Source organism: Pelodiscus sinensis, chromosome 3, assembly GCF_052426305.1.
Source record: "Pelodiscus sinensis isolate ZL-2025 chromosome 3, ASM5242630v1, whole genome shotgun sequence".
In the NCBI taxonomy this organism is placed as follows: domain Eukaryota; kingdom Metazoa; phylum Chordata; order Testudines; family Trionychidae; genus Pelodiscus; species Pelodiscus sinensis.
This window is the reverse complement of record NC_143054.1, coordinates 196,830,092-196,856,035: the sequence shown is the minus strand read 5'-3', so window position 1 is coordinate 196,856,035 and position 25,944 is coordinate 196,830,092. Positions and strand designations below refer to the sequence as shown.

At 44.9% G+C, this 25,944-nt stretch overlaps 1 protein-coding gene across 4 annotated transcripts in view; it reads right to left on the bottom strand.

Annotated features, from left to right (window-relative positions):
* The window catches only part of SLC24A3 (solute carrier family 24 member 3), a 347,553-nt gene that overhangs the window by 109,848 nt on the left and 211,761 nt on the right, over window positions 1-25,944 (bottom strand). For all 4 annotated transcript variants that reach the window (XM_075925773.2, XM_075925774.2, XM_075925771.2 and 1 more), the window contains one exon: window positions 23,420-23,496. In XM_075925773.2, coding sequence (XP_075781888.2) covers window positions 23,420-23,496 — 77 coding nt within the window. The remainder of the gene's footprint in view (window positions 1-23,419; window positions 23,497-25,944) is intronic.

Below are 25,944 nucleotides of genomic sequence, written 5' to 3'. Positions count from 1 at the left end.
CATTTTTAAAGACCTCCAGGAGGTCACGTTTTGTCACAGACAGCTCCACAATGAGTAGAAACACAGCCAGCCTCGATAATCCAAGGCTGATTGGAACTCACGAAACTTCTTCCTCAGGGCGGCTGCCAGAGGAAATCTAGCTTCTTTGATGGCCGAGGAGCTCAGTTTGCATCAAGGGAGGTGGGGGAGACTGGTTTTGACTGCCTGCCCACTAGCTGCCGCTGAATATGCAGACGCCTGAAACAGCTCTTCCAAGATCATTGCTTCTGCTTCCAACCTCAGGCTCCCAAAGGTGCCGACTCTTCAGTTACCGGGGATAATCTGTCAGCAATAATTAATGCCTTCCCTCACCTTTCTCTTTTTCCTTTTTCAGGCTCCCGTGCTGTATGGCTGAAGTGAGACAGGAACAGTGTGGTGTAAAACCTCCCCATCTAACAGAGAGCTGTTATGCCCTCGTTCTCTTTGACTTTGAGAAGTTAATTTCCTGTCCCTCCTGCATGCAGGCTGGAAGCTGCTGTGCCTGGATGCACTGCAGGTACAACGGCGAACAAGAAAAGGCATCAAATGATACTACAAGGAATAGAAAGAAGGTGAAAATGGGACCCGTAGGAGTCAATGAAAGAACTCCCATTGACTTCAATGGGAATACGATTTCACCTGGAAGCTCTCGAGTTACTGAGTCGTATCACCCAGTTGCAGCTCCCACGGTGAGCGAGACCTGCTGGGGCTGGCGTGTGGTAATGTGAAACCGTCAGAGGGCGTGGGAGAAACAATCGGGAAAAGGTATAGGTGGTCCAAAGGCAACACACTCCATTTATAGAGCTAAACGGTCAGATCCTTTCCTACTCCCTGGCACTGCGACTCAAAAAAACAGCCCCCGAGTAACCTCCCACTTTTTTGTGTCTGATCTACTCATTTGGGGATGGACTGCAATAGACTGTAAATTCCTTGAGGAGTGGACCACGGACCAATTTCATCTGTTTGTCTGTAAGGGGCCAGGCCTATTGCGCATGCACCCAGCTAATAACAATGACAGCCCATTTATCCAAGCTGGATGTTGGTGTTCACATTACTAGCAGGTTTCCATAGTCAGCACAAGGTGCCAGTGCCTACAACAGGAAGGTTGCATGTACTATGTGTTGCATGAGTGCATGAAAAGAAAAAACCCCACACACACCTCTGAGTCAGCTTCCAGTTAGGGGTTGTAGTAGTCAACATACAAACCCAATACATTTTCCTTATACAAGTGCAATTTGTAGCCTCAGTAACAGTTCCCTTTGTCTATCCCTTTACCTCAATTCCAAGACTTAATTTCCTCCCACCCCATCATTTAAAACTGCCATTCCAAATGTTAGCTTCTACCTCTATGCTCATAGAGTCTTAGAACTGGAAGGGACCTTGAGAGGTCATCAAGTCCAGTCCCCTGCCCTCAGGACGACCAAATACTGTGTACTCTAGACCATCCCTGACAGGTATGTGTCTAGCCTGCTCTTAAAAATCTCCAGTGATGGAGTTTCCACAACTTCCTTAGGTAATTTATTCCAGTGTTTAACCACCCTGCCTTTTCTAATGTCCACCCTAAACCACCCTTGCTTAAGCCCTTTGCTTCTTGTCCTAGCCTCAGAGATTACGGTAAATATTTTTCTTCCTCCTCTTTGTAACAACCTTTTACGTACCTGAAAACTGTTATGTTCAGCGTTCCTTCTAATTTTTTCCATCCATATGCGGAATAAAATTTGTTATATGTGGATGTGCACCAGTAGTAGAAACACATGCTGCCGGCCTTGGGTGCTGTAGATACTCTGCTAATCAACTGGGTGGCATCTGAGTCTTTCCAAGGTGACCACCTAAGTACTCATCTTACAGGGAGCACTGATCATGTCCCCTCTCAGACTTTTTCAGACTACACAAACCCAACACTTCCAATCTTCCTGCATAGCCAGGTCTGGCCTTACCATGAGGCAAAATGAGGCAGCCACCTCAGGTGCCAGACTGTTGGGGGGCGCCACTGGGACCCAGAGTGTAGAAAATTGTGACTGCTGCTGGTGCATATGTATTCGCTCTGCTCCAGATGCACAGAGATGGTGGTAGAATAGAACAGGAAGAAGGCAGAATTGAGACCTTTCACATTTTTGGCCTAAGTGAAGGGGAATGGGGACGTCATTTGAGCTCCCCGCATCAGGTGCCAAAATGTTGTGGGCTGGCCCTGTGCATAGCTCATGTTTTCTAGACCTTTAATCACTTTTCTTGCTCTTCTCTGGACTTTTCTTCATTTGTTCACATCTTTCCTGAAATGTGGTGCCCAGAACCGGACCTCTCGTTTCATACTTACAACATGCCTGCTAATACAACTTAAAATGCTGTTTGTTTGGGGTTTTTTTGCAGCAGTGCCACCTGTTAACTTTTATTTAGCTTGTGGCCCACTATGACTTCCTGATGACTTTCTGCAGTACTCCTTGCTAGATAGTCACTTCCCATTCTGTATGTGTGAAACGGATTGTTCCTTCCTTAGTGGAGCACTTTGCATTTGTCCTTACTAAACTTCATCCTATTTACCTCAGACCATCTCTCCAGTTTGTCCAGATCATTTTGAATTACGGCCTTGTTCTCCAATCCCTTGCGACCCCTCCTAGCTTGGTATCATCTGCAAACTTTATAAGCATATTCTCTATGCCATCATCTAAATCACTGATGAAGATATTGAACAGCATGAGATCCAGAACTGATCCCTACGGAACCCCCCTCATGGTGCCCTTCCAGTATGACTGTGAATCATTGATAACTACTCTCTCAGAACAGTTATCCAACTAGTTATGCACCCACTTTACAGTAGCCCCATCTAGGTTAGAGCGACGAGGAGTCCTGTGGCACCTTATAGACTAACTGAAGTGTAGGAGCATAAGCTTTCGTGGGCAAAGACCCACTTCGTCAGATGCATGTCTGACGAAGTGGGTCTTTGCCCACGAAAGCTTATGATCCTACACTTCAGTTAGTCTATAAGGTGCCACAGGACTCTTCGTCGCTTTTGCAGATTCAGACTAACACGGCTACCCCTCTGATACTTGACACCATCTAGGTTATATTTCCTTAGTTTGCTAACAAGAAGGTCATAGGAACATAAGAACAGCCAGAATGGGTCAGATCAAAAGTCCATCTAACCCAGTGCCCTGTTTTCCGACAGTGACAAATGCCAGAATGGCAGAGGGAATGAACAGAACAGGTAATCATCAAGTGATCCTTCCCCTGTTGCCCATTCCTAGCACTGACAAAACAGATCATGCAAGACTGTATCAAAAGCCTTACTAAAGCCTAGATATATCACATCTACTGCTTCTGTCCTATCCACAAGGCTTGTTACCCTGTCAAAGAAATCTATCAGGTTGTTTGACATGATCTGTTCTTCATATACCCATACTGACTATTACTTCTCACCTTATTATCTTATAGATGCTTGCAAATTGATTCCTTGATTATTTCCTGGTGCAGAAGTTAAGCTGACTGGATTGACCTTATTTCCCTTTTAATAGATGGGCACTATATTTTCCCCTTTCTAATCTTTTGGAATGTCTCTTGTCTTCCATTACTTTTCAAAGATAATAGCTAATGACTTAGATATCTTCTCCGTCAGCTCCTTGAGTATTTTAGGATGCATTTCATCAGCATCTGTTGACTTGAAAATGTCTAAGTTGTCTAAGTAATTTTTACTTGTTCATTATTGTATGCTGTACGATTTGTACATTATCTGTTATATGAAAGTCTCCATCAAATCACCAGAACCGCTTCGCATTCAGTACCCTGGACTAGACCAGTAGGTGGGGTTATTTCATTTCTTGCGCATTTTTTTATCACCAGTTTTTCTATAAAGGACTAAAATCTGTGTCTAATTCTATGTATCAATTCAAGCCCATTCTCTACCATCTAAGGACCAGATTGAATGTGGGATGAATTTGGTCACAGATCTAGATCTTAACTAAAGGCTGGAGAACGGTAGCTCTGCCATGAAGTGAAAATGGACCCAAGTAGCTGTGCTGTCAATCTGCTATTGAAAGTGGCATGTTGAGTCCATCAATAGTGACTGGTGATTTTGGGTGTCCAACTTAAGACACCAGAAAAGGGGGTTGATTTTCAGAAAGCACAGGAAACCTACCATTTCAATGGGATTTGGACATTTAAATACCTTGGAGGCTCTGGGACTAGAAGGTTGAACATGCTCCTTTGCATCTCTTAACAATATACCCATGCCTATTAATGCAGACTGGCAAGTGGCTTTACTGCCATAATTGTATGTGATTAGCTAAGAATGGATTTTACTTGTCGGTTAATCAAGCTGCTTTCTTTCCTGCATTAGAATATTTCCTATTGAGCACCAACCAAACTCACAATAACTGTGCATTCTGCGAGTGATGGAGAGAGGTCAGTAACTAATTCATCAGGGGTTTGTAAGCTATAAAGTCAGTGATGATTTATATTTGGCAAATGTGCCCTGTTGTTTTTCCTTAGAAGAATGTCACGGCCCATGAGTGAAGCTGATGACTGTAAAGCATTCACAACTTGAAGATAATTTAAGACTGGTTTCATATGCAATGCTTGAATCTCTGATCTGAATAAGGTCTACAAACTAAACCAAGATGAGAATTGGTGGGCCTGGTTGGCCCCAGAGATCAATGGAGTCTTTCCTGTGTTCATCTGGAATAATGTGGGGGTGACACAGTATCTATTTCTGGGCAACACTCCTAATTGGAATGCAAGGGGTGCATCTTCATTCATGACAGACTAATTCAAGAACAGCTGAGCTACCAGTCGCACTTTAAAAAAAAACAAACAGATACTGTTTTGGCCTGGGATCAGGAAAGGAAATTTTCATCCCAAAAGGAATTTATTTCTTTAAACAACTTACTTGGATGTATGAAAAATGTTTATAAGGACACCTCATCCCACAGCAAGAGAAAATTGGAATGAAAACTGAAACTGAAGCTGAATTATGTTGGTCCTTATATCCACTTATGCCACATTTTATGCCAATATAATTCCACTGACTTCTAAGAAATGACTTCTGATTTATGATGGAGTTTGAAACCAGAATGAGGTCATTTGTATGCTACCTGTGCCCACTATGATATTGCGCCAACAACGATTTTTTCTACAGTATGAAACACAAAGGACTAAATAGAAATAAATTAACCTTAAAACTAAAACCAATGAACATATATTAGTGCCTTTTAAAACTCTAAATCCCCATTTTTCTTCACAGACAATTTTCATAGATACAGCATTACTTATATCGACACACGTTTATTCATCCACTATCGTCCCATTATGGAATCTCCTGGGGCTCTTCCTTGAACCCAAGAAAGTAAAAGAAAATTGCCCCTGGAAAGGGGAATGTGTATTATTCACCATTTACCAGGGGCACTCCTGGAAGAACACCACTTTCAAATCCGGAAACCTTTTATGACTATCACCAAACAAGCACCTCTGAACCAGGCAAAGCTATTAAGAATTTGTGTATGTGGAGCAAGATATAAAATATGTTGTGAGGATGTTTGTGAGAGTTTATTTAGTGAAAATGTATGGATTTCAGATAGTACCACTTATTCCCTTTCCATCTCATTAGTCAATTTCCTTTTTAAAGCTGGCTTTTGATCACTAGCTACAAACTTAGGCCGGATGCTGCGAAGGTTTATGCACGTGAATATGACCACTGACTTAGTTAAGTATGTGCACGCATTTTTGTAGGACTAGAACCTGATTGTCAAAGGTACTAAGCAACTATGAGTCCTACGATCAGCACCTCTGAAGACCAGGCTAGCAGTGTTTAACATCCCTACTGTTAAGGTTTGCCAATGGCTATTATGACCTTGCTAGAGACATAAGAACATAAGAACGGCCGTACTGGGTCAGACCAAAGGTCCATCTAGCCCAGTATCCTGTCTACTGACAGTGGCCAGCACCAGGTGCCCCAGAGAGGGTGGACCGAAGACAATGATCAAGCAATTTGTCTCCTGCCATCCCTCTCCAGCCTCTGACAAACAGAGGCCAAGGACACCATTTTATCCCCTGGCTAATAGCCTTTTATGGACCTAACCTCCATGAAATTATCTAGCTTCTCTTTAAACTCTATTATAGTCCTAGCCTTCACAGCCTCCTCTGGCAACGAGTTCCACAGGTTGACTACACGCTGTGTAAAGAAGAACTTTCTTTTATTAGTTTTAAACCTGCTACCCATTAATTTCATTTCCATCTTGCTCAAAGATTCATTCTCCTGGAGATAAAGAAAGAGGCAGAAATGCCTTTCATAGGTAGCACGTTTAACTGGCATTGCCCGGGTCTTTAAGGAGGCACTCAGGATAGGGGGCTGGGAGTGTTGGGGGTGCAGAAGTCAGCATAAAATACTGTTGCTGCAAGGCTTTAATGGAGTCAGGCTGATAACATACAAGACCCCAAATCAGTGCGAAACAAAGCATGCTGCTCCCTACCACAGAGAGGCATAACTCATCCCCTTGTACATTAGGCTGGCTTTCTCACTGCTGCTAAACCCAGCATGCATGCTTCTCTGCAGAGCCCCAGAGGCGGGAAGCAGGACCAGGAAAACACGTTGGGATTTAAAGCGGCAATTAAGAATTTCAATTCCGTTTTCAGTACACCGCCGACGTATGTGCAGCGGCACACCAAAGTGATGAACCTCAACAGGCAGAAGAAGCTGTTCTAAACTTGCCGTGCGAGAAGTTGCTCTTTGCATATCTTACCTCAGCTGTAATAAGATTTCTGTCAGTCGCTGTGAAGAGGACAGACGATGTCAGGGGCCTCTTGATGATATTGCGATGGGATGAATCAGCCCATATATTTTAAGTAAGAAAACAATGCAAATCAACCAAGCCTTCCACTTATATGTTCAAAGTACCCAGTGGGAAGCCAGATGTGTCTCCCAGTTCTTTAGCCCTGCTCTGTAGCCACACCCATAGTGCCCCTGGGATGGCACTGCTATAGAGGGTTGTGGCCATTTTTGGATAGCAGAAATAAGGACTATTTCATATTTATACACTTGTGTGGATGTATGACACCATGCACACACCAGTGAAATGTAGCCACTCAGGACTAGCAAATGGTTTCAGTGTTACCCCAGCAATAGTACATAACAGTTAGGAGGGAAAATGAAAAAACGAGACTGTATCATCAGGGGAAGCAAAATATAATTCCCCACCTTGGAATCTGGACAGGACCAAAGTCAACCCACATCTACTCTTGGAGAAAGTGCCATCAGATCGCTACTGGTCGCTAGTGGTCAGAGTTTTGCTTTTATGTCTCATCTGAAAAAAAATGGCCTTCAAGCAGCGTAGTATCTCCTAGCACCCTGCTGGAGTATTAGCTTACTGGTGCCTCAGTGAGAAGACCACCATGTAGCAAATCTCTAAGGCCACTTCCTGCAGCACTTTTGGCCTGGTCCAAGTATGGGCCAGGCCCACCCAGACTTAGCTTGCAAGGGCTGGCATGGCCTCATTGTTAAGGCTGATATTGGAAAATAAAAGGTATCTATATGAAAGATAAAGAAAGCAGCAAGGAGACCCAACTTGGGCTAAGGAGGAGATCCATGCTTGGGTGGGATTTTCAAAATCCACTTAGCATTAACTCAACCCTGTCTGCGCAGAAGAAAATGCGAGTTACTGCTGAAGGAGCAGCACTTGGCTAAATGCTTTTGAAAATCCCATCATTTTACAATACAAGGAAGGAAGGGTTTTGTCTAATGGGAGTCTGGCTAAAGTCACCAATATAGGTATGACAACTTCACTTAGGCTGATGACAGAGTCATCGGACGGTCATGGCACAGGGTGTGTTTCGACCGGGTCTGTATTAAACTAGTAAATATGTTTCTACGGTGTCATAAGCTATTACCAATCCTCAAGCAATTCAGTGCTCTGACGCATACCCATTTGCTAATGTTCTGTAGTACAGTAGTTGACTACGTTGATGATAATGACTGAATTACCACAACTATAGAAAACCTTTCAGTTCATAAATGCCATGTTATGGTTTTTACAGACCTTCCTGCTTTTCTGTAAATGACAGAAATCCTATAATTCCTAGAATTTTTAAAAGAATATTTCGAAACTCAAGAGAAAATGGAACTAAATTACATGAGTCCATAACACAGGCAAAAAAGTCTGAAATGGCACCAAAAAAAAAAAAAAGAAACCTTTGATGGAGTCTTCCTAACCTTCCCTAAGTATTATATAAATGTAGGCTGTGCAACCAATTTGCCAATCCATTTTGTATAGATTTTGGTGCTCTTTAGAAATTCCTTGCATACAGATATGTAGGAGTTCTCAAATACTGAGTCATTTTCCTTTAATCGCACTGCTTATCCAATCGATGCTCAGTCAAACTAAATGTCCCCAAGTATTGTTATTTTTCAGCTGTGCAATACAAAGTAATTGTTCTAGGGGCCTTAGAACATGCCCCTCTCCCTGCTGTGTCTCCAGAATAAGAGAATAACAAACCAAGACACACTTTTAAGTCCATATATGTGAATAAATACTTTCCATCCTTCCTGATCCAGTTCTCTTTAATTATTGAGAAAAAAACCCACCCTGATTTCTTCACAAGCAGTGACACCAGGTGACTATCTTACAAAGCAACAGAAAGGTCCTAACATGGATAATAACTCAAGTTTCTCCATGTCCAGTACCATATCCTGCTTCCGCCACATGCTGAGAAGCACTGCCATTTCACAGCACTATAAAGTCAATCAAGCGATCTAATATAAGAGATAAGGAATATATGAAAATAAGATGGGAGAACAGAGGTGTTGTCTAGGGACCAAGGGTCAAGGCTTGGAGCTACAGTTGTTCCATGACCACTGTCCCGAAAGTTATTAGCAAAAAAAGAAACTAAACTTCAAATATCCCTTTTGCGCGAGTTCAGTATTGTTCAATTCTTCTGGATCTACATGACCAAAAGTCTTTCATTCCAATGGCAAAGCACACAAAAGGGCGCTGTCCATGGTTCTCTCGGGAAGTCTACTACCAAATTATCATTAGATCTGCTCACCAGATCACAGCTGAGTATTATTATCCCTAGGCAGCTTTGCTTCCAACGGTCTTCTCCCACCTCTCCCCTGTGATGGGAAGGCACTATGATAATAACCAAATGCCTCAGAACCAACGTGGGAGGAACCATATCTGTTTTCATAGGCTACATCCTATTGCATCGAGTATTTGTAACGCACCGTAATTTTCAGTCCTTTTTTGACATTAAATTCTGTCATATCAAAGAACATATCTAAAAGCAAACACAGCCAAAAATATAATCAGGGTGTTGGGAGGGAAGGGGGAGAGAAGGGAACATTTCAAAGGTAGCTCAAAGGTATTTTATTATTTGCTTCCTAACAGCTATTGATGCGCCAACCTCAGAAAACTCAACTGTTGCTCAGCCAAAGCTCTTTGTTTTAGAAACAAAGCTGAGTCTTGTATTTTTAGTTTCTGTTACTTTCTGGTGCCACCTGGGTTGGGGATTCCAGGAGAATGGCCTCTCTAACTATGTCTCAATATTTCCACTTCTCGTGCCAACATAAACCAGGACGTGTAAAAACATGTGGGGGAAATAAAAAGGAAACAAGTTTCTTCACACTCATTTATTTTGAGCCCTGAACAAAGGACAAAGGCTGAGCTGAATTCATATTTTATCAAAACCAGTTTGTCCATTTCTAACCACATGACCTCCACAGAAAAAAAAAATCTGCACACCTTACATACTTGGAATAATGCAGGCGTTGAAAATGTTCTGTAAGGAAACACTGAGGTTACAGTAATTGAATGTAGGACCTGCCTTTATTTCATTCCACATATTTACCCAGCCATTTGAAGTCCACATATTGGAGGGGAATAAAAAATAAGACCAAACTCAGCTCAGGGTAGTAGTGACTTTGCTCTAGCTGTGCATGATAAATAGCAATTCATGAACCAACGAATAGTCATTATAGTTTCTGATCACCTAAATAAAAAATGTTCAGAAAGTATTTTAAAAAAATCAACAAGCTGAGAGAATTATAGTTCATACAGATACAGCGTGGACAGTCTCTAGTTTCATGCAGAAGGAAAAAAAGAAGACAATCTCTATATCTCTAAAGGATGGCCTAGAATTTTGGAGCTGTCTACACCAAAGTAGTGGCATAATTCATGCACGCGCTTACAATGACAGTATTAAAAAATGACAAGTTAGATATCTAACTGGCCTGTAAAGACATGTACGGTTGCTTATTTGGCTCGTTGTAATTACACATGCAAATTATATACATGCAATTCTGAAAACCTGTGGCTAGATAGTCCTCCTTTTTGCAGTATTTGATTTTTTTTTTAAAGAAAAGCATTCTTTAATACTGAACGCTCGCATCTTTTTATACTCGTATCCATACTTTACATAGTGGGGACCAGATCCACAGATAGTATAAATCAGTGTAGCTCTAATGACTGCAAATGAATTATTTACACCAAATGAGTATGTGGCCCAAAGGTAAGCAGTGCTGGTTATACCATCTATTAGTAAAATTGCCTGATACTTCCCCTTACAAGATCCTATTTTAAGTTGCTTAAAGCTTGCTAAAATCTGCCATGTGAGTGTCTCTCTTCACCTCACAGCAAAGCCTCTTATCTTTTAAACTGTGGTGTCTCCAAGCTCAGACCTCTCTGTTAACCACAACCGCACACCTCTTGACACCATGGAGACAAGTGCATGTGTATGTGACACTCCTTCTGGTGAAGTCCACTCTCCACTTCTCTGGGCACTGCAAAACCATCCACGCAAGATTCCTGGCTTTTCAAAGGGATTGGTGAAGAGCAATTTCATTTTTGCCTTTGGAACAAATCAAATTATATCAAGTTATTTTGTATTATTATTTCTTTGTATTATGGATTCATTGTTTTGCAATGCCAAGAGGAAGATACTTCTGGGTTCCCCTGTTCCTTCTAAAATACTCAGTCATTTATAGTATTTACCCAGGCTGCTTTGCACTTTTCAGCCCGGCCCTAAAAAAGTCCGGCTGAAGCATAAATTACTGATGCACCGTTACCAATAAGGCTAAAGAGAGAGGAGGAGGAGGGGGAAAGCACATTTTGATTAAAATTAGTACTGTAGTAACAAAAGAATTAGACAGAAAATCAACAAATGTGAGGACCCCCTTACACTCTGCTTTGATTGTGAACTCCAAATTTCTCTACAGGTTTAGTAAACCTTAATAAACATGTGAGTCTGTGGTTACCACCTTCTTTAAAAAGTGCTTTGCTGGGCCTGCTCTCTGATTTGATCAGACACTTTGATCAGTGTGTCTACACAGCAGGGCTTAACTTGAAATAAGCTATGCAAATTGAGCGACTTCAATTGTGTATCTTTTTTCGAAATAGCTTATTTCAAAATAGGGAGCATCTATACAGCACTTATTTCAAAACAGAGCACTCTTCCTCTGACTTCCCTTATTCCTTGTACAATGAGGAATTACAGAAGTCCGAGTAAGAAGTCCTCCAGCTTGACAGTATTTCTGACACTGTTTCGAAATAACTGCCTGCTGTGTAAGTTATTTCGGAATAGCGCTAGTTATTTCAAAATAGTGTTGCAGTGTAGACATACTTAGGAAAGTATATTGCTGGAGGGAAAAAAGAAAATAAAACAGCATTACATATTCTAGCCCAGTGGCAACTTCTTTCGAGTGAGACAAAAGAGGCATCCTTATAAAAACCCATTACTGGCTTCCATGTTAGTTAGGATCAGCTGATTATAATACTATGTTAAATTAAGGGTTATGCCCATTTGAAGAACAGGTGATATATTGACCAGTTCTGTTAGGAATCGTTTCGCTGATTTCAGTGCGCTTTAGATGGGATAAATCTGTCATCTCTCCAAATGGCACGATGAGGGTTTACACCAGTGGAGGATCTGCCCTCATGTGTACAAATGCCGTTGCTAGGAATTCGGTTAGCATCAGCTAACAGAGCATGCCTGTGTAGGAGGCGAATACACATACCTTGTGTGAGCCCATCTGGTCCTGTCACTTACACAGTTCAGATCCACACCATAAACACAGCTCAAATGTACACTGTGCTTTTTGTCATGCCACCTGCCACTGTCACTTTAAGTGAGAGCTTAACCAATCTCTACTGGAAGTCAGCATGAGAAAGTGGGGGTGATGAGCCCAAATCTGCTTGGGAAGTGGAGGCTGATGAGCCCACATCTGCCTGCTGAGGGGTTCTTGTCATGTTCTTTGGAGCCAGATGCTGGTGACTACTGTCGGAGACAGGACATTGGACTAGCTGGAGCACGGCCCCAACCCACTCTGGCAGTTCCTTTGCTCCTAACTAGACAGAGGTGCAGAAGCTGTGGTTACAGAGTCAAATCAGAAGCACAACTTTAAAACTGCTCCACATTGGGTTTGGGTAAGTGTCAGTCTGGCAAGAGTTACGCATGGGCTTTGACCCACGAAAACTGATGCCCAAAAACCGTTAGTCTTTAAGGTGCCACAGGAAGAAGTGATCCCCATCCCAAATTCTTATCCAAGATCTGCTGCTGGGGTAGCAAATGAAGAAGGATCTACAGAGGCAGTTCCCTGGTTTCCCAGAGGAGCCTCCAGATTTCAAGAGTTTGGCTTGCACAGCCAAATCAATATGCTCACGAGAGGCTTGTCAACATGCATGAAGTTTAGAAAGTGATAAGGGAGTTGGCTGCAAAAAGTAGCCCACTTCATCTTCTTGCAGATGTTTTCAAGGGCATTGCAAAGAGAGGTCTACGGCAGCCCTGGACAAGAATGGCTAATATTAAACTCTTCCTTTCCCATCCTAAGCTGAAGTTTCCTCTTTGTATCTAGCAGTGCTCAAGAAATCCACTGTCAATTAACACGTCTTAGGAGAGCAGCCAAACTGCCAGTCAGAGCACTGATGCGGAGCAAAAGTTTGACCACTGACCATCTTTTAGTCACTGCTGCAGATAGAGATAGTAGTTCGGCACACTGGAAGGATGCCTGTAAGACACTAATGTGAAAATCTTGAGGTCTGGAGTGAACATTTACACTAAACCACAAACAGAATACTCTGACTTAGAAGAGTCCACTGTTCAACCTATCAGAGGGGTAGCCGTGTTAGTCTGAATCTGCAAAAGCGACGAGGAGTCCTGTGGCACCTTATAGACTAACTGAAGTGTAGGAGCATAAGCTTTCGTGGGCAAAGACCCACTTCGTCAGATGCATGTAGTGGAAATTTCCAGAGGCAGGAATAAATATGCAGGCCAGGATCAGGCTGGAGATGACCAGGTGGATCCAATCAAGGAGGATGAGGCCCACTTCTAGCAGCTGATCTGGAGGTGTGAATTCCAAGAGAGCAGAAGCTGCTTTTGTAGTTAGCAAGCCATTCACAGTCTTTGTTTAATCCAGAGTTGATTGTGTCAAACTTAAAGATGAACTGTAGCTCAGCAGTTTCTCTTTGAAGTCTGGTCCTGAAGTTTTTTTGCTGCAGGATGGCTACTTTTAGATCTGCAATTGTGTGTCCAGGAAGATTGAAGTGTTCCCCTACAGGTTTTTGTATGTTGCCATTCCTAATATCAGATTTGTGTCCATTGATTCTTTTACGTAGGGACTGTCCTGTTTGGCCGATGTATATAGCAGTGGGGCATTGTTGGCACATGATGGCATATATTACATTGGTGGATGTGCAGGAGAATGTACCAGTGACAGTATGGCTGATCTGGTTAGGTCCTGTGATGGTGTTGCTGGTGTTCAACCTAGATATATTAAATTCAGATGAATTAACGAATCTAATACTCAGTGGGATTTCCATTGACTATTCAATTAGTCAATAAGGCGCCTCCACCTTTGAACTGTAGCAGAAGCCCCGCAGGGAGCGTGGGGACAGTGGGGGCCCCGCACTTCCTGTGGTGCTGAGCCTCTGAAATATACAAAAGTGCCACTGAGGCTCTTGTACATTTCAAAAGCAGAATTGCAGCAGAACCAGCTGGCCCTGTGTAGTGGTCAATTGAGGAAGAACTTTGTATGTGCTAGTTTAGGGGTGGTGAGGCCTGCATTCCTTCCCCCCTTTCCCTTTTCCTACATCTGATGAGCCAGAAGCAAGTCTTTGGGAACATACGCCACTTAAGATAAGCATTGTTGCTAGTATAGCAAGAATAAGTAAAGATAAGGGTAAGGGGCAAGAATGAATAAACAATTCTGTTTACCCTAATGTACTGATCATGTGAACAGGGCCAAAGAACAAGTAGAACTAGATCAGAACTAGATCGATAACTAACAGCTAAGCCCCACATCAGCACGTAATGAGTAACCCCTGGAAATTTCCAAATTGCAAAACAGGGCAGGGAAAACTGTATTTAAGGCTGCCTCAGAACCTAGCAAATCGGACCTCACCGATGGGCTTTGGGTACCGGTGCCTTGGAAGCTGAGACAACCTCCCACTTTGTCCACAGCCTACCTGGGGTTCCAGGCTTGTAGGAAGGGACGAAAGATATGCCGCTTCTTTGTTATGTTGTTCTTCCATTTATGGGGCACAGCTGTTAGTTGTCAGGAAATAAACTACTTGGCTACGTCTACACTGGCCCCAAATTCTGGAAAAGTCATGCAAAGCAGGTAAGTCAGAATAGGGAAATCCGCGGGGGATTTAAATATTCCCCGCGGATTTAAATAAACATGTCCGCCGCTTTTTTTCCGGCTTGGGGAAAAGCCGGAAAAAAGCATCTAGACTGGTGCGATTCTCCGGAATAAATGCATCTGACGAAGTGGGTCTTTGCCCACAAAAACTTATGCTCCAACACTTTGGTTAGTCTATAAGGTGCCACAGGACTCCTCGCTGCTATCACTAGTTGGCTAGCCGATAAGCTTATGCTTATCTGATAGTCGACTAGTTGCTTACATCCCTAGTTCAACCCAGATGGTTTTGACAGTTTATTATATTCTCCTTCTTCTGTTTAAACACATGCATTAAGCAGAATGAAAGCAAAATATGACTTCAGTAGGTCTGCATGTAAGGGCAACTAAGTATCAATCAATATATTATTAAAAAGTTTAAATACTGTTTAAAACCATGCCTAGCTGATGAAAAGAGTGATGTTTAGACATGGTGTGAGAGACATTCTCTTTTTTTGGTTAATTTCTTCCAAAATGTAACAATATCATTTCCCTCCATAAAATACTGATTTATAAAAAAAACCTGTTCCATGGAATGACAGAATGTCATTTCACATGTGTCATTATAAAGAAAGAACCAAATATTGCCTTACCAGGATAGCAGATTCTTAAATACTGTTGTATCAGATCCAAGTATACCTGTTTTGATTATTTGCTATATTTGAATCTGATATATTTTCAATACCTTGAATGTAAGGCCTGCAAGAAACAATGAGCATAGTTTTTTTTTATTTATGTTCAGTTGTGTTTTATTTATTCAACAATAATATAAAAGGTTATAAAATACTGGAAAATGGAAGTGGCATTGCTTGAGTTCTTAACTCGAGTAATTTTTTGGTTTTCCTCATTGAAATCATTGCTCGTATGTGTGTGTGTGGAGATGAAGGGTTCAGTAGGCATCCTGCCCTGGGGAGAGAGGACTACCCCAGCCCTTTCTCACTGCAGTACTTGGGACCAGGTGAGAAGCGCCTCTCAATGGCCGCTGCAGCTCCAGCAGGCACAGCCAGGGGAGGGGTGTATGTCTCCCAGCTGGGGCAGGTCCAGGTTTATCTGACCCCTGTCCTCCCCAACCAGCGTGAGGAATGCAGCCAATGTGCACTTTCCTCTTACTCCCTGATGAAGGGCAATAGCCAGCAATGTCCCCGTATGAATCGGGGGAGAGGAGATTCCCTCCCCCCGCCCTACTTAAAGGGCACGTGGAGGATAGGAGACTCAAGGCTGGTGCAGTCCTAGATGGGAGTGGGACATGTCCCCAGCCAGCCCCTTTCACCTGCCTGATGATTCTGTCTTTTTTCCTCATGGATTTATGAGAAGCAATCCCATTCTGAACACATCCCATTTTCCTGGCACAACCATTCCCTTACCTTGCTTTAAGTTACGATAAGAGGAAGCTGACTACTGAATTTGGTGGTCCGAGCTCTTACCATTTAGGAGGCGTTCTTGTACAGGCAGACAGACAGACACATGGACATACACACAGACAAACTCTCAAACATATAGTAAATTAAGCTGTCTTAAAGAGCAGAAAATGTGAAGCTCAGATCATGGGTAGATTGGAGGAGACCCTGGCTCATGGTGTCTCTAGCCCCTCATATCCAGAAAACTTTATGTGAGTTCAATGCTATTAATAAATCAAAAATATAGCTGTCTCGTCTTTGCTTTCAGCAGCCTGAGGAAACATATTCCGCTGCCCAGAGACGGAAAATAACGATTTTACTATCTCACTGTTACAATGGGTTCCACAGGAAGCAATTTCTGGGGCTGGCATGTTTTTAAAAATATCTTTTCTCTTTGACCATAGAAACGTGAACACTGTAGGAATTGAGGTTCATATCTTGTACTAGGGTGGAGTGAATGCCCTTCACTAAAGTCATTTCTACAACTGAGGGATTAATTTAGTCAGCTGATTAAAGAAGGTTATAAGGTTAACAAAATACGTTGACAAAGCAAAGTTGCCAATTACTCAAGAGACAGTAACAAAGGCCCTGGTATTCAAAAGGATCTAAGTGCCTAAAGATGCCTGGGTGTTTACGAAAATCCCAGTGGGTGATTAGAGTGCTTAATTTGTGCCAGGGCTTTCTAGGGCTGAGCTGGGGCACCTCTAGGCTTGGCAATTCATAGCCCTAGCAACTCTGGCTCCTGACCAGCAGCGGCTGCTCTCCAGCTGCCCAGCTCAGAAGGTAGCACTGCTGCCAGCATCAGTACAGAAGCAAAGGTGGCATGGTAATGGTACTGCAGCAAGGGAGACTTAGGGTAGACATTAGGAAAAAAAAACTTCTTAACTCCAAGGATTGTTTAGCACGGGAACAAATTGCCTTGGGAGGATGTGAAATCTCCATCATTGGAGGATTTTAAGAGCAAGCTAGATGACATCTGTCAGGGATGGTCTAGATATATTTAACCCAGCCTCAGTCCAGGGGACTGGCTTAGACTTATTTTCCTCAACCCTTCATAGGCTGTGTACAGTGTACAGTGGCAGAGTACACAGATATGCTACAGCAGGCTCGGACTGCAGGCTGCCTACTGCTGCTCCGCACAAAATGTGCACGCTCTGGATGGGAGTGAGCTCCCAAGGTGCTCGGTTCTAGCCAAGCATGATCCCATTGAAGTCAGCGGGAAAACCACAATGGACTTCAATGGAGCAGAATTAGAGAGTTTGGAAATCCCATCCTACACAGCTAAGGGCCCCCTGCATGCCTAGCACAGTTCATTGTGCCACCACATGATGGCAAGTCCAATTAAAAACACCCCTGCAGGTTAAGGATCAGGCCCATGATTCGAACCCATAGTTTGGTTTCCACAGCCTTGCCCTATCATGCTAGGCCACACCAGCTCCCTGCAAAGACACTGCATCTCTCTGGCCGTTGGTTACATCTGCTTACAGAGCCGCTGACAGAGCTCAACGCATGTTACGAAGGGGCAATGGAAGCAGGACTAACCTGGCCCAAGTACAGAGATTTGGCACCATTTGTCTGAGAGCTATTTGGTGGAAGAGCTAAGCTCTAGGCCTCTTCTGACATCAGGGGTCTGTTTCCTGCTCTAGCAAATAGGGTTGCCAGGTGTCCGGTTTTCTACCGGACAATCTGGTATTTGTACTGTCTGTCCAGTAGAAAAATTCAGAAAATACCAGACACGTGCAATGTCCGGTATTTTCTGAATTCCCGGCTGGGCGCCGGATGGAAGCCTGGCGGGGCCAGAGGAGTGACTGGGAGGCGGGGCCGCGATTGGTGTTGGGAGCCTTGTGGTCACGTGAAAAAGCCGGGCGGGGGCTGGGACTCCCAGCCACTCCCCCCGCCCGGCTTCTGCACCCAACCAGAGGCTCCCACCGCCAATTGCGGCCCCGCCTCCCAGCTGGGAGCCTCTGGGTGCATTCAGAAGCCGGGCGGGGGGAGTGGCTCCCAGCCCTTCCCCCGCCTCTGTCCTCGCCCCCGCCCGGCTGCTGCTTGCAACTAGAGGGAGTGCCTGCCCGGGGCGTGGCTCGAAGGACTCTGGCTTTGGCCAGTGGCTGCACCCCCTGTCCCCACCAGGTCTGCTTCCCACTCTCCTTCCTCCGAGCCCCCCCTCTCCTCCCATCCAGCCCCGCAGCCCCCCCACAGCTCTGCTTCCCAGCAAGCCCCACGGCCCTCGGACACCCCCACGGCCAGCTCTGCTTCCCGCTCCCCCTCCTCCCATCTAGCCCCACGGCCCCCAGACCGGCTCCAGATCCCCCCTTCCCCCCGCCAGCTCTGCTTCCCGCCCCACCCCCCTCCCGGCCAGTTCTCTCTCCTCCCCTCCTTCCGCCTACGATCAAGTGTGTCCATTTTTGGGGTGGGGGGGGGTCTACCTGGCAACCCTACTGGCAAATGCAAAACTTTCTGAAAAGTGGGATTTTTCTGAACATCTAGAAGATAAGCACATGACCAAAATAGCCTCAAAAAATCAGGCTGCTCAAAGAGTAGATACGTTCAAACCAAATGCCTCAAATTAGGCTCCTAAATCTTTATCTGGCCACCTTAAGCAAATGGCTTTGATAATCAGAACTCAAAAATCACTATGGAGTCAGTGGGACTCACTGGGTTCGCAGCACCTTTGAAAGTCTGATCACTTATTTAAGCACCTTTCTTTGAGCACCTAAGCGTGAAAATGTTGATCTAAAAGGCACTTAGTTCTTTTGCTAGCCCTGGTTTGGCATGCCCACTCCAGAACCTCCTGTAGTCCAATATTTTGCTGCTGCTTCTTAGAAATATTCAGCTTTCCAATATCAATGCTACACAACCAATTTATAATTTACAAGGTAAGTCGTTTAGCTTTAAAAAATATCATACCACAGAAAGCGTGCACAATGACAGCGTGATACATTATCTTCGGCGAGGGAAAGGAAATCACACATTTCTAACAGCAACTGTTCATTTAAGCTGACTAAAGATATAAGATGGTTTTAAATATTCATCAGAAGCAGGTATTTTCCTGGCTGTTTGAAAACGCCTCTCACCCGAGAGAAGTAACAAAAAGAATGGTCTTTCATCTACAGTACAAAAGTTAATAAGAGGCTCTGGAGGGAGAAGTGTGCTTCGATTTTTTTACGATCACAGCAGCTGTTGAGAATAAGCCCTGTATGCACAGAATAATAGACCAGCAAGCCAGAGTTTATTTCACATAACTCCAGTTTCAAAACAGTCATTATTTTTACCCAGTTCCTGGAGTCCGTAATTACTACTGTAGCACTGCAAAGCATCAATAAAGAAAGGTACTTAAACACGTCTAATTTTAAGTACATGAGCAATTGCATTGACTCCAATGGGACTAGTCACTTGTTAAAACTAGGCACATGCTTAAGTACTCGGCTGCTTTGTGATTGCAGGGGGATCTCCCATGACAACTGTGCTTCCGTGACGATGTTCAAAAATCCCAGCCTTGCAAACGGTAGCATATGTTCTTGGCTCGTAAGAGTGCTAGAGAGACAGGGTTGCCAGCTTTCAAGACTGTATTGTGAGTCTGATAATATTGGGTGGTTTTCATAAAACTCCAGCTCCGGGAGTCATGTGATTATACAAGACACTCAACTTTCGTTTAAAAAACAAAACAACGTTTAGTCTGCCCGGCTGTGGAGAAAAGGTCAAAAAGTAAAACCTAAAAGCTCCAAAACTAGAGGGCAAATAAATAAATTCAAAACCGTGTCGGGAAAAAGGGGACTCATCCTGGAGAGCATCTTTTCGTGGCCCGGTGTGGCATGGCAGCTTTCATTTCATCCAGTGCCTGCTGTCGGCAGCCGCTCGGGTCCTCCCATGGCTGTCTCTTCCTGCGACTCACCCCTCTGGCCAGGTGTTGACTTAGTCCATCCTTTCAGGGGAACAGGAAGGCCAACAGGATGGCATCGAAGACCTCGTATCGGGTCTTTGACTGCATCTCAGGGCTCTTCGGTGTCCTTGTTCCTCCTGCAGCCTCATGCAACCATACCAGAGGCTGCTTGGGGAAGCGGTGCCCTCCCACTGTAATGGGTTCTAGCCTAGAGACCCTAAACCCAGCAGCCAAAATCTGCTTAGTCCAACTCCTTGCACCTGCTTCCCTGAGGATTTCCTGGCGCAGCCTCTCTGTGGCCTACTCCCGAAACCGTTTTCCGTCCTCTCCTCTCTCATGGCTGGGACTCCCATGGAACGCCTTAACAAGCTCCGAGCCTGGCCGTACACCCCTCTCCATTAAATGCCTCTCAAGGCTCCCTCCCCAGGACTCCAGTCCCTGCCCTTTTGCCAGGGCTCCTTACCAGAGGGGCCATTTTATGTAACTACTGGCTACTTACCAGCCTTATCGACTCAGGAGAGGCTCCAGAGCTTGCTGTCTCTCTGGGCTGCCTTCTCTGTAATCCCAGAGCGACCTCAGACTCTCTTCCCGAGGCCCCCTCTCTCTGAACTTCTTGCCTGTATAACGGCTCCCCAGCGCCTTCCCAGCAGGACTCCGGCACTAATTAAGTCTGGCCCATGCTCCAGGTGCAACCACATGACGTAATTGGCCGCTGATGCCCTCATTTCCCTTTCAGGGACTGAGTGGGGTGCCTATCCCGTCCCACTTACTTCTGAAATCTCACAGTTTTTCAGGCCTGACTCTGACTGCGCAATGCTTGGGGTTGGCAGCACCAGAGAGAGAGGATACTGTGTTTATGATGCGGTAGAGGCACTGTGGCTTTGGCTTTTTGTTGCTTGTTTATAGACACTACTATGGTGCTCGTCTCGTAACCCGAGTACCTCATAATACCACAACAATACATCCAATGACTTCTACAAGATCGGATATAGAGGCCTGGCAGTAACACTGCCATTAGGGAGGCATCAGAAGTATCCTGCTGGAATGGCCGCCATCTTGGATGACACAATGGAGCTCAACCAGAGCTAAGAGCATATGTTGCTGCTACTGCTTAAGGGCAGGCTCCCCAGTTGGGCCTGGTACAGATTTATAGCCTCTGGGGATCTGGCACCAAGAGGCGCCCGTACCACTCAATTGCTTATGTACATCCTCTTCAAAGGAGACTCTTCTGAGCATCTCAAGCTCATAGCTATTTGAATTCTGGGCCAGCCCATGCTTATGTGACAGTCTCCCACAATGCACCAAGGTCCCTCTAGAGTAGGGATGGGCAATAATTTTTTGCCAGGGGCCACTACAAAAATTTTGAAGTGGCCCCGGGCTGCATCGGAAGGAGCAGGACCTCAAACAAAAGGGACAGGGACAGGATGCGTTGGGCTTCCCTACTCACAGACCATGATTGGTTTGGGGTTGGGAGAACCCCTTTGCCCCCCCCCCACTAAGCACCCACTAAGATTTCCTGTGCTCCCCCACCCCCAGGGCAATCAGGGCTTGGAGGCAGGGGAGCACGCGAAGTCTCCTCCCGCACTGTTAGGAGAGTGCGGAGCTTCAGAGCCACGTGCTCCCAGCAGGACAGAGGAAACTTTGTGCGCTTCCCCCAGCCTCCAGGTCCTAATTGGCCTGGGGACGGGGGAGTGGCAGGGCTCTGCAGATCAGATCAACCTGCTTGGCAGGCCAGATCAGCCTATGGAGGCCCTTTTGCCCACCTCTGGTCTACAGCTTGAGATAAAGAGCCAAGCCTCTCTAGCTGGGGGGGAACGGACAGTAACAGACTCATATTCTCTCTCAGTGAGGCACAGAGGGAGGCCTGTAACACACACGGACTCGTGGGTTATGCCAGGATACACAAACACCCAGCTGGATTCTGAGCTGGGGATTTGAGAAAGAGCTAAATCTTCATTTAAAAATGTAAGTCCCTCTTTCTTTTCCTCGGAACGGCCCGGTTCGGATTCAGGGAGCACTGTCCAAAGCATCTCACTCAGTTCTTCAGTGTCTGAGCAGAGATGCACCAAACATCGCTGTGCATCTGGCGACTTACGCAAAGGGCTCTGAAGACCTGGTCTGGATTTAGTTTGGAGTTTGAGAAGTAAGGTTTTGGAACAGCGTCAGTCTTCATTTTGGGCGCTTAAACCATCATTTGAGTCTCAGAGACAATCATTTAGAAATAAAATGTATATTTGTTATGAGGAGTCAAATTTGGGCCTTGCCACCCTTGACAATATCTCTTCAGCATCAACCTGGCCAGAGGTGCTCAGATCAAAGGGGGATTGCTCAGTGCAACTTTTATATTACGTTGTTATTTATATTGCAAATGCTCTCTTGAGTTCCTGTCAGACTCGGCGGCACTTTGTGCCATCTGTCATACTCTTACGGTCCCTGCCACACAACTCTAAGAGAATTAACATTCCCTCAAGCTTGCCGGGCATTTCAGCCTTCAATTGTACCGTCCCTTGAAACCACTGCTGCTTGTTCATTTCTCATGCAAGATGGGAACCCGTTAATCGATTTTTCATTTGAAAAACGGCGGTGTAGCCTACTACATACCATCACCACTAGCACCACCAAAAAGAAGGGCTATCAAAAGTGGGGGGAAAAAAGATGGCAAGTGGCCAGAGAACATTAAAGAGAGATTCTACACCACAAAGCAGCCTATAAAAATAGAATCAGGAAGCGGAGTGGTTCTGGTCCCCCAATGATTTCACTTGAAATATGTGAACTGTTCCACTCATAGGCCAATTCCGTGGGTGCTCCATGGTGGAGCACTCATGGGGAAAAATTAGTATGTGTGGAGCAGGCACCGGCACCAAGCTCTCCCCTCTGTCTCCTCCCCGACGTGTGTCACACATCGGTGGGCCCATGCGGACCAACTCCTCTTTCTCTTTCCCGGTGCTTCCAGAGCACCGGGAACAGCTGATTTGCAGTGTTGAAGAGGGAGGGGGAGGATTGGGGACAGGGAGGAGGGGGAGAAGAGGTGGGGTGGGGTACAGCAGGGATGGGAAGAGGCAGAGTGGGGGGGGTCAAGTGATGGGGGGAGGAGTAGAGTGGGTCGGGGCCTGGAGAGGGAGGGGAGTCAAACATCCTCAACAAAATCAGAATTTGGTGCCTATGGTCCCACTGATTTTAAATGAGATTATTCTTGTGCAAATTTAAGCATGTGTTTACACTCTGGATTGAGGCCTTTAAAAGCGCAATAATTTATATTAAAAAGATGCAATATTAAAGAATCAAAATAATGTATAACTTGCCATTCTCAAACAAGGTTGAGAATGGCTCTCGGGAATTTTATGTATAAGCAAGTATCCAAGGGAAGAAATGACAACAGCAGAAAAGCTGGATGAAAAAGAAATAACCTCAGCTTGTCTGATAATATTTTACTTCCAGTTTAAAAAAAAGTGCAAATTAAGTCAAACCACTTACACAGAGAACGTGCAGGACTATTGCTCCATGTCTCCTGTCCTCATTTGAAAAGATGTCACTGGGGAATTCATGAAGAGCTGGGAAAGAAGAAGAGAGAAACACTTAATCATGGTATTGGAAAGATGCAATATGCTGTAAAGAAAGGCAATAAAACCAGCTGGGTCCTTCCATGGGTTGGTAATCTTACAACAGATATGAATGCTATGGGTTTCTGCTACTGCTTTAAGTTATGTTAGTTTGCTTAACATGTCCTCTGGCCATTTATAGATCTGTGTATATTTACTGTGTAATTCAGAGTCAGAGCAACCATAATCATATATCTCACAAAGATGCCTCGGAGATAACGAACAAATTCTAAGCACAGCATCACACGCCGTAAAACGTTATGGAAGAAAATGTTTTATTCTGGATTAAGCAGATGAGGAGTCAGACACCTCAGAAGGCATTTTTCTTTTACACAATGTTTTCTATTTAAAACGGGAAAACCCTCAGCCTGGGAAGAGGAGGAGAATGGCAGTTGCTGGAAATGTTTAAAGTAAAAACGATTTCGTGCCGTGGGCTTTCCACAGCATAATCTACTCTTGGAATACACCAAACTCATCCTGGGTAGGAATCGCTGGGTCTAGTCTCAGAGTCAGACCTCTCTAGTCACCATTTTGGTCTGGCCAGAGGAATAAACATAATACAGAGCTGTATGCAGAGAAGGCATTTACCATATGAGTGCATTGCGTGGGGGGAGGGGTGCTCGATCCCTAGTGAAATAAATGTTGACAAATAATCCTCTCCCTCAGCAAACATCGCCCGTTTGATCTGAACACATGACCAAAAGGCCAGTTCAAACCAAGCATGAAACAATCCTTTCCAAAGTGGGTGCCCACCGCTGTCACTGGCGGATTTACAATAGAGGCCGTTTCCTCCCCACGAGTGATAGGAACGGTCACCTCTGCATTCTGCCGGGTGGGGAAGATGTCACAGCTCGAATGGTAGCTCGATACTAACGTCATCCCAGGGGTGTCACGATGAACAGAGAGCTGCTTAGCCCGTCTCCCTCTGGAGCAATACCAGATCTGAACATGCATCTGCCCATGTATTTTTGGACCAGTTCTTCATATGGCAGAAAGGGCATTCCCCCGCAGTCATGTTTTTCACATCTCGCCAGGGTACTTCGTCCACTTAGCTCCTGGGAGCTAGAGGCCTAAATACCGTTGGAGAATCTGGGCCGAGGTGCCTTGCCCAAACTCTCATGCGCGTCTCCTCTGGTTGAACCAAGGATATGCAAGATGGGAGCAGGCCTGCTGATGGAGGTCTAAAAAGGGGCAACTCCTCAGGGGCTTGGTAATTTTGGGGGCTCAGCCGCTGCCACAGTAGTCCTGCATGGGGCAAAGCCAAAGTGTCTTTGACTACAGAGATGTGGCTGCGCCTTTCACTAAAGCAGGCAGGCTGGGTCTGGAGAAGAGAGGGGAGGTACAGCACGGCTGCTCCAGGGCTCATCCCTGGGAGGGAGCTGGGCTGATCCAAGGCAGCGTATGGGGGGTGGCACGTGGGGCTTCTCTGGGTGGGGAAGCAGCTTGTGGCCCAGCCAAGGGAGGGGGGGCAAGAGGCCCATCGATTTCTTCTCTGGGGTCTAGAATTGCTGTCGGTGGCCTGGATGAGAGCCACATCTTAGCTGAAGAAGTGGGTTTTGCCCATGAAATCTCATGATAACACGGCTACTCCTCTGAGACTCTTACAGTTCTTACGAATGGACTTACGTTCACAGTGGCGCACAACTGGCAGGACAAGTCAGAAGGATTTTATGACAGTAGACTTGGGAGATTAAAAAATGTACAGTTTTATAACTCACAGACTGTCAACACTGTGTCGCAAAAAAAGTCAATACCCTTCAATCAAGAAATCATTCTTCTTGTCACTCTTCATTCACTAGTCCATTTGTAAAAAGCCTAAATCACTGGATTTTCACTCTAGTAAAGTTCTAAGATCATAAGAACGGCCATACTGGGTCAGACCAAAGGTCCATCTAGCCCAGTGTCCTGTCTGCCCACAGTGGCCAATACCAAATGCCCCAGAGGGAGGGAACACAACAGGGAATCCTCATATGATCCCTCTCCTCTCACCCATTTCCAGACAAACAGAGGCCAGGGACACCATTCCTACCCACCCTGGCTAATAGCCATTGATGGACCTAATCTCCATGAATCTATCTAGCTCTTTTTTGAACCCTGTTAAAGTCCTAGTCTTCATCACATCCTCTGGCAAGGAGTTCCACGGGTTTACTGTGCGCTGAGGGAAGAAAAACTTCCTTTAATTTGTTTTAAACCTGCTGCCTATTAATTTCATTGGTTATCCCATGTTCTTATATTGTGGGAATAAGTAAATAACTTTTCCTTATTCCATTTTTCCACAGCAGTCATGTTGAGATGGTACAAAAGAGGTGCAAACTACATTATTGGATGCATCCTTGAGCTCACTTCTGAACTTTGCCCTAAATATATTTGCAGATCAGAAACAAATTCCTTTTTGCCTTA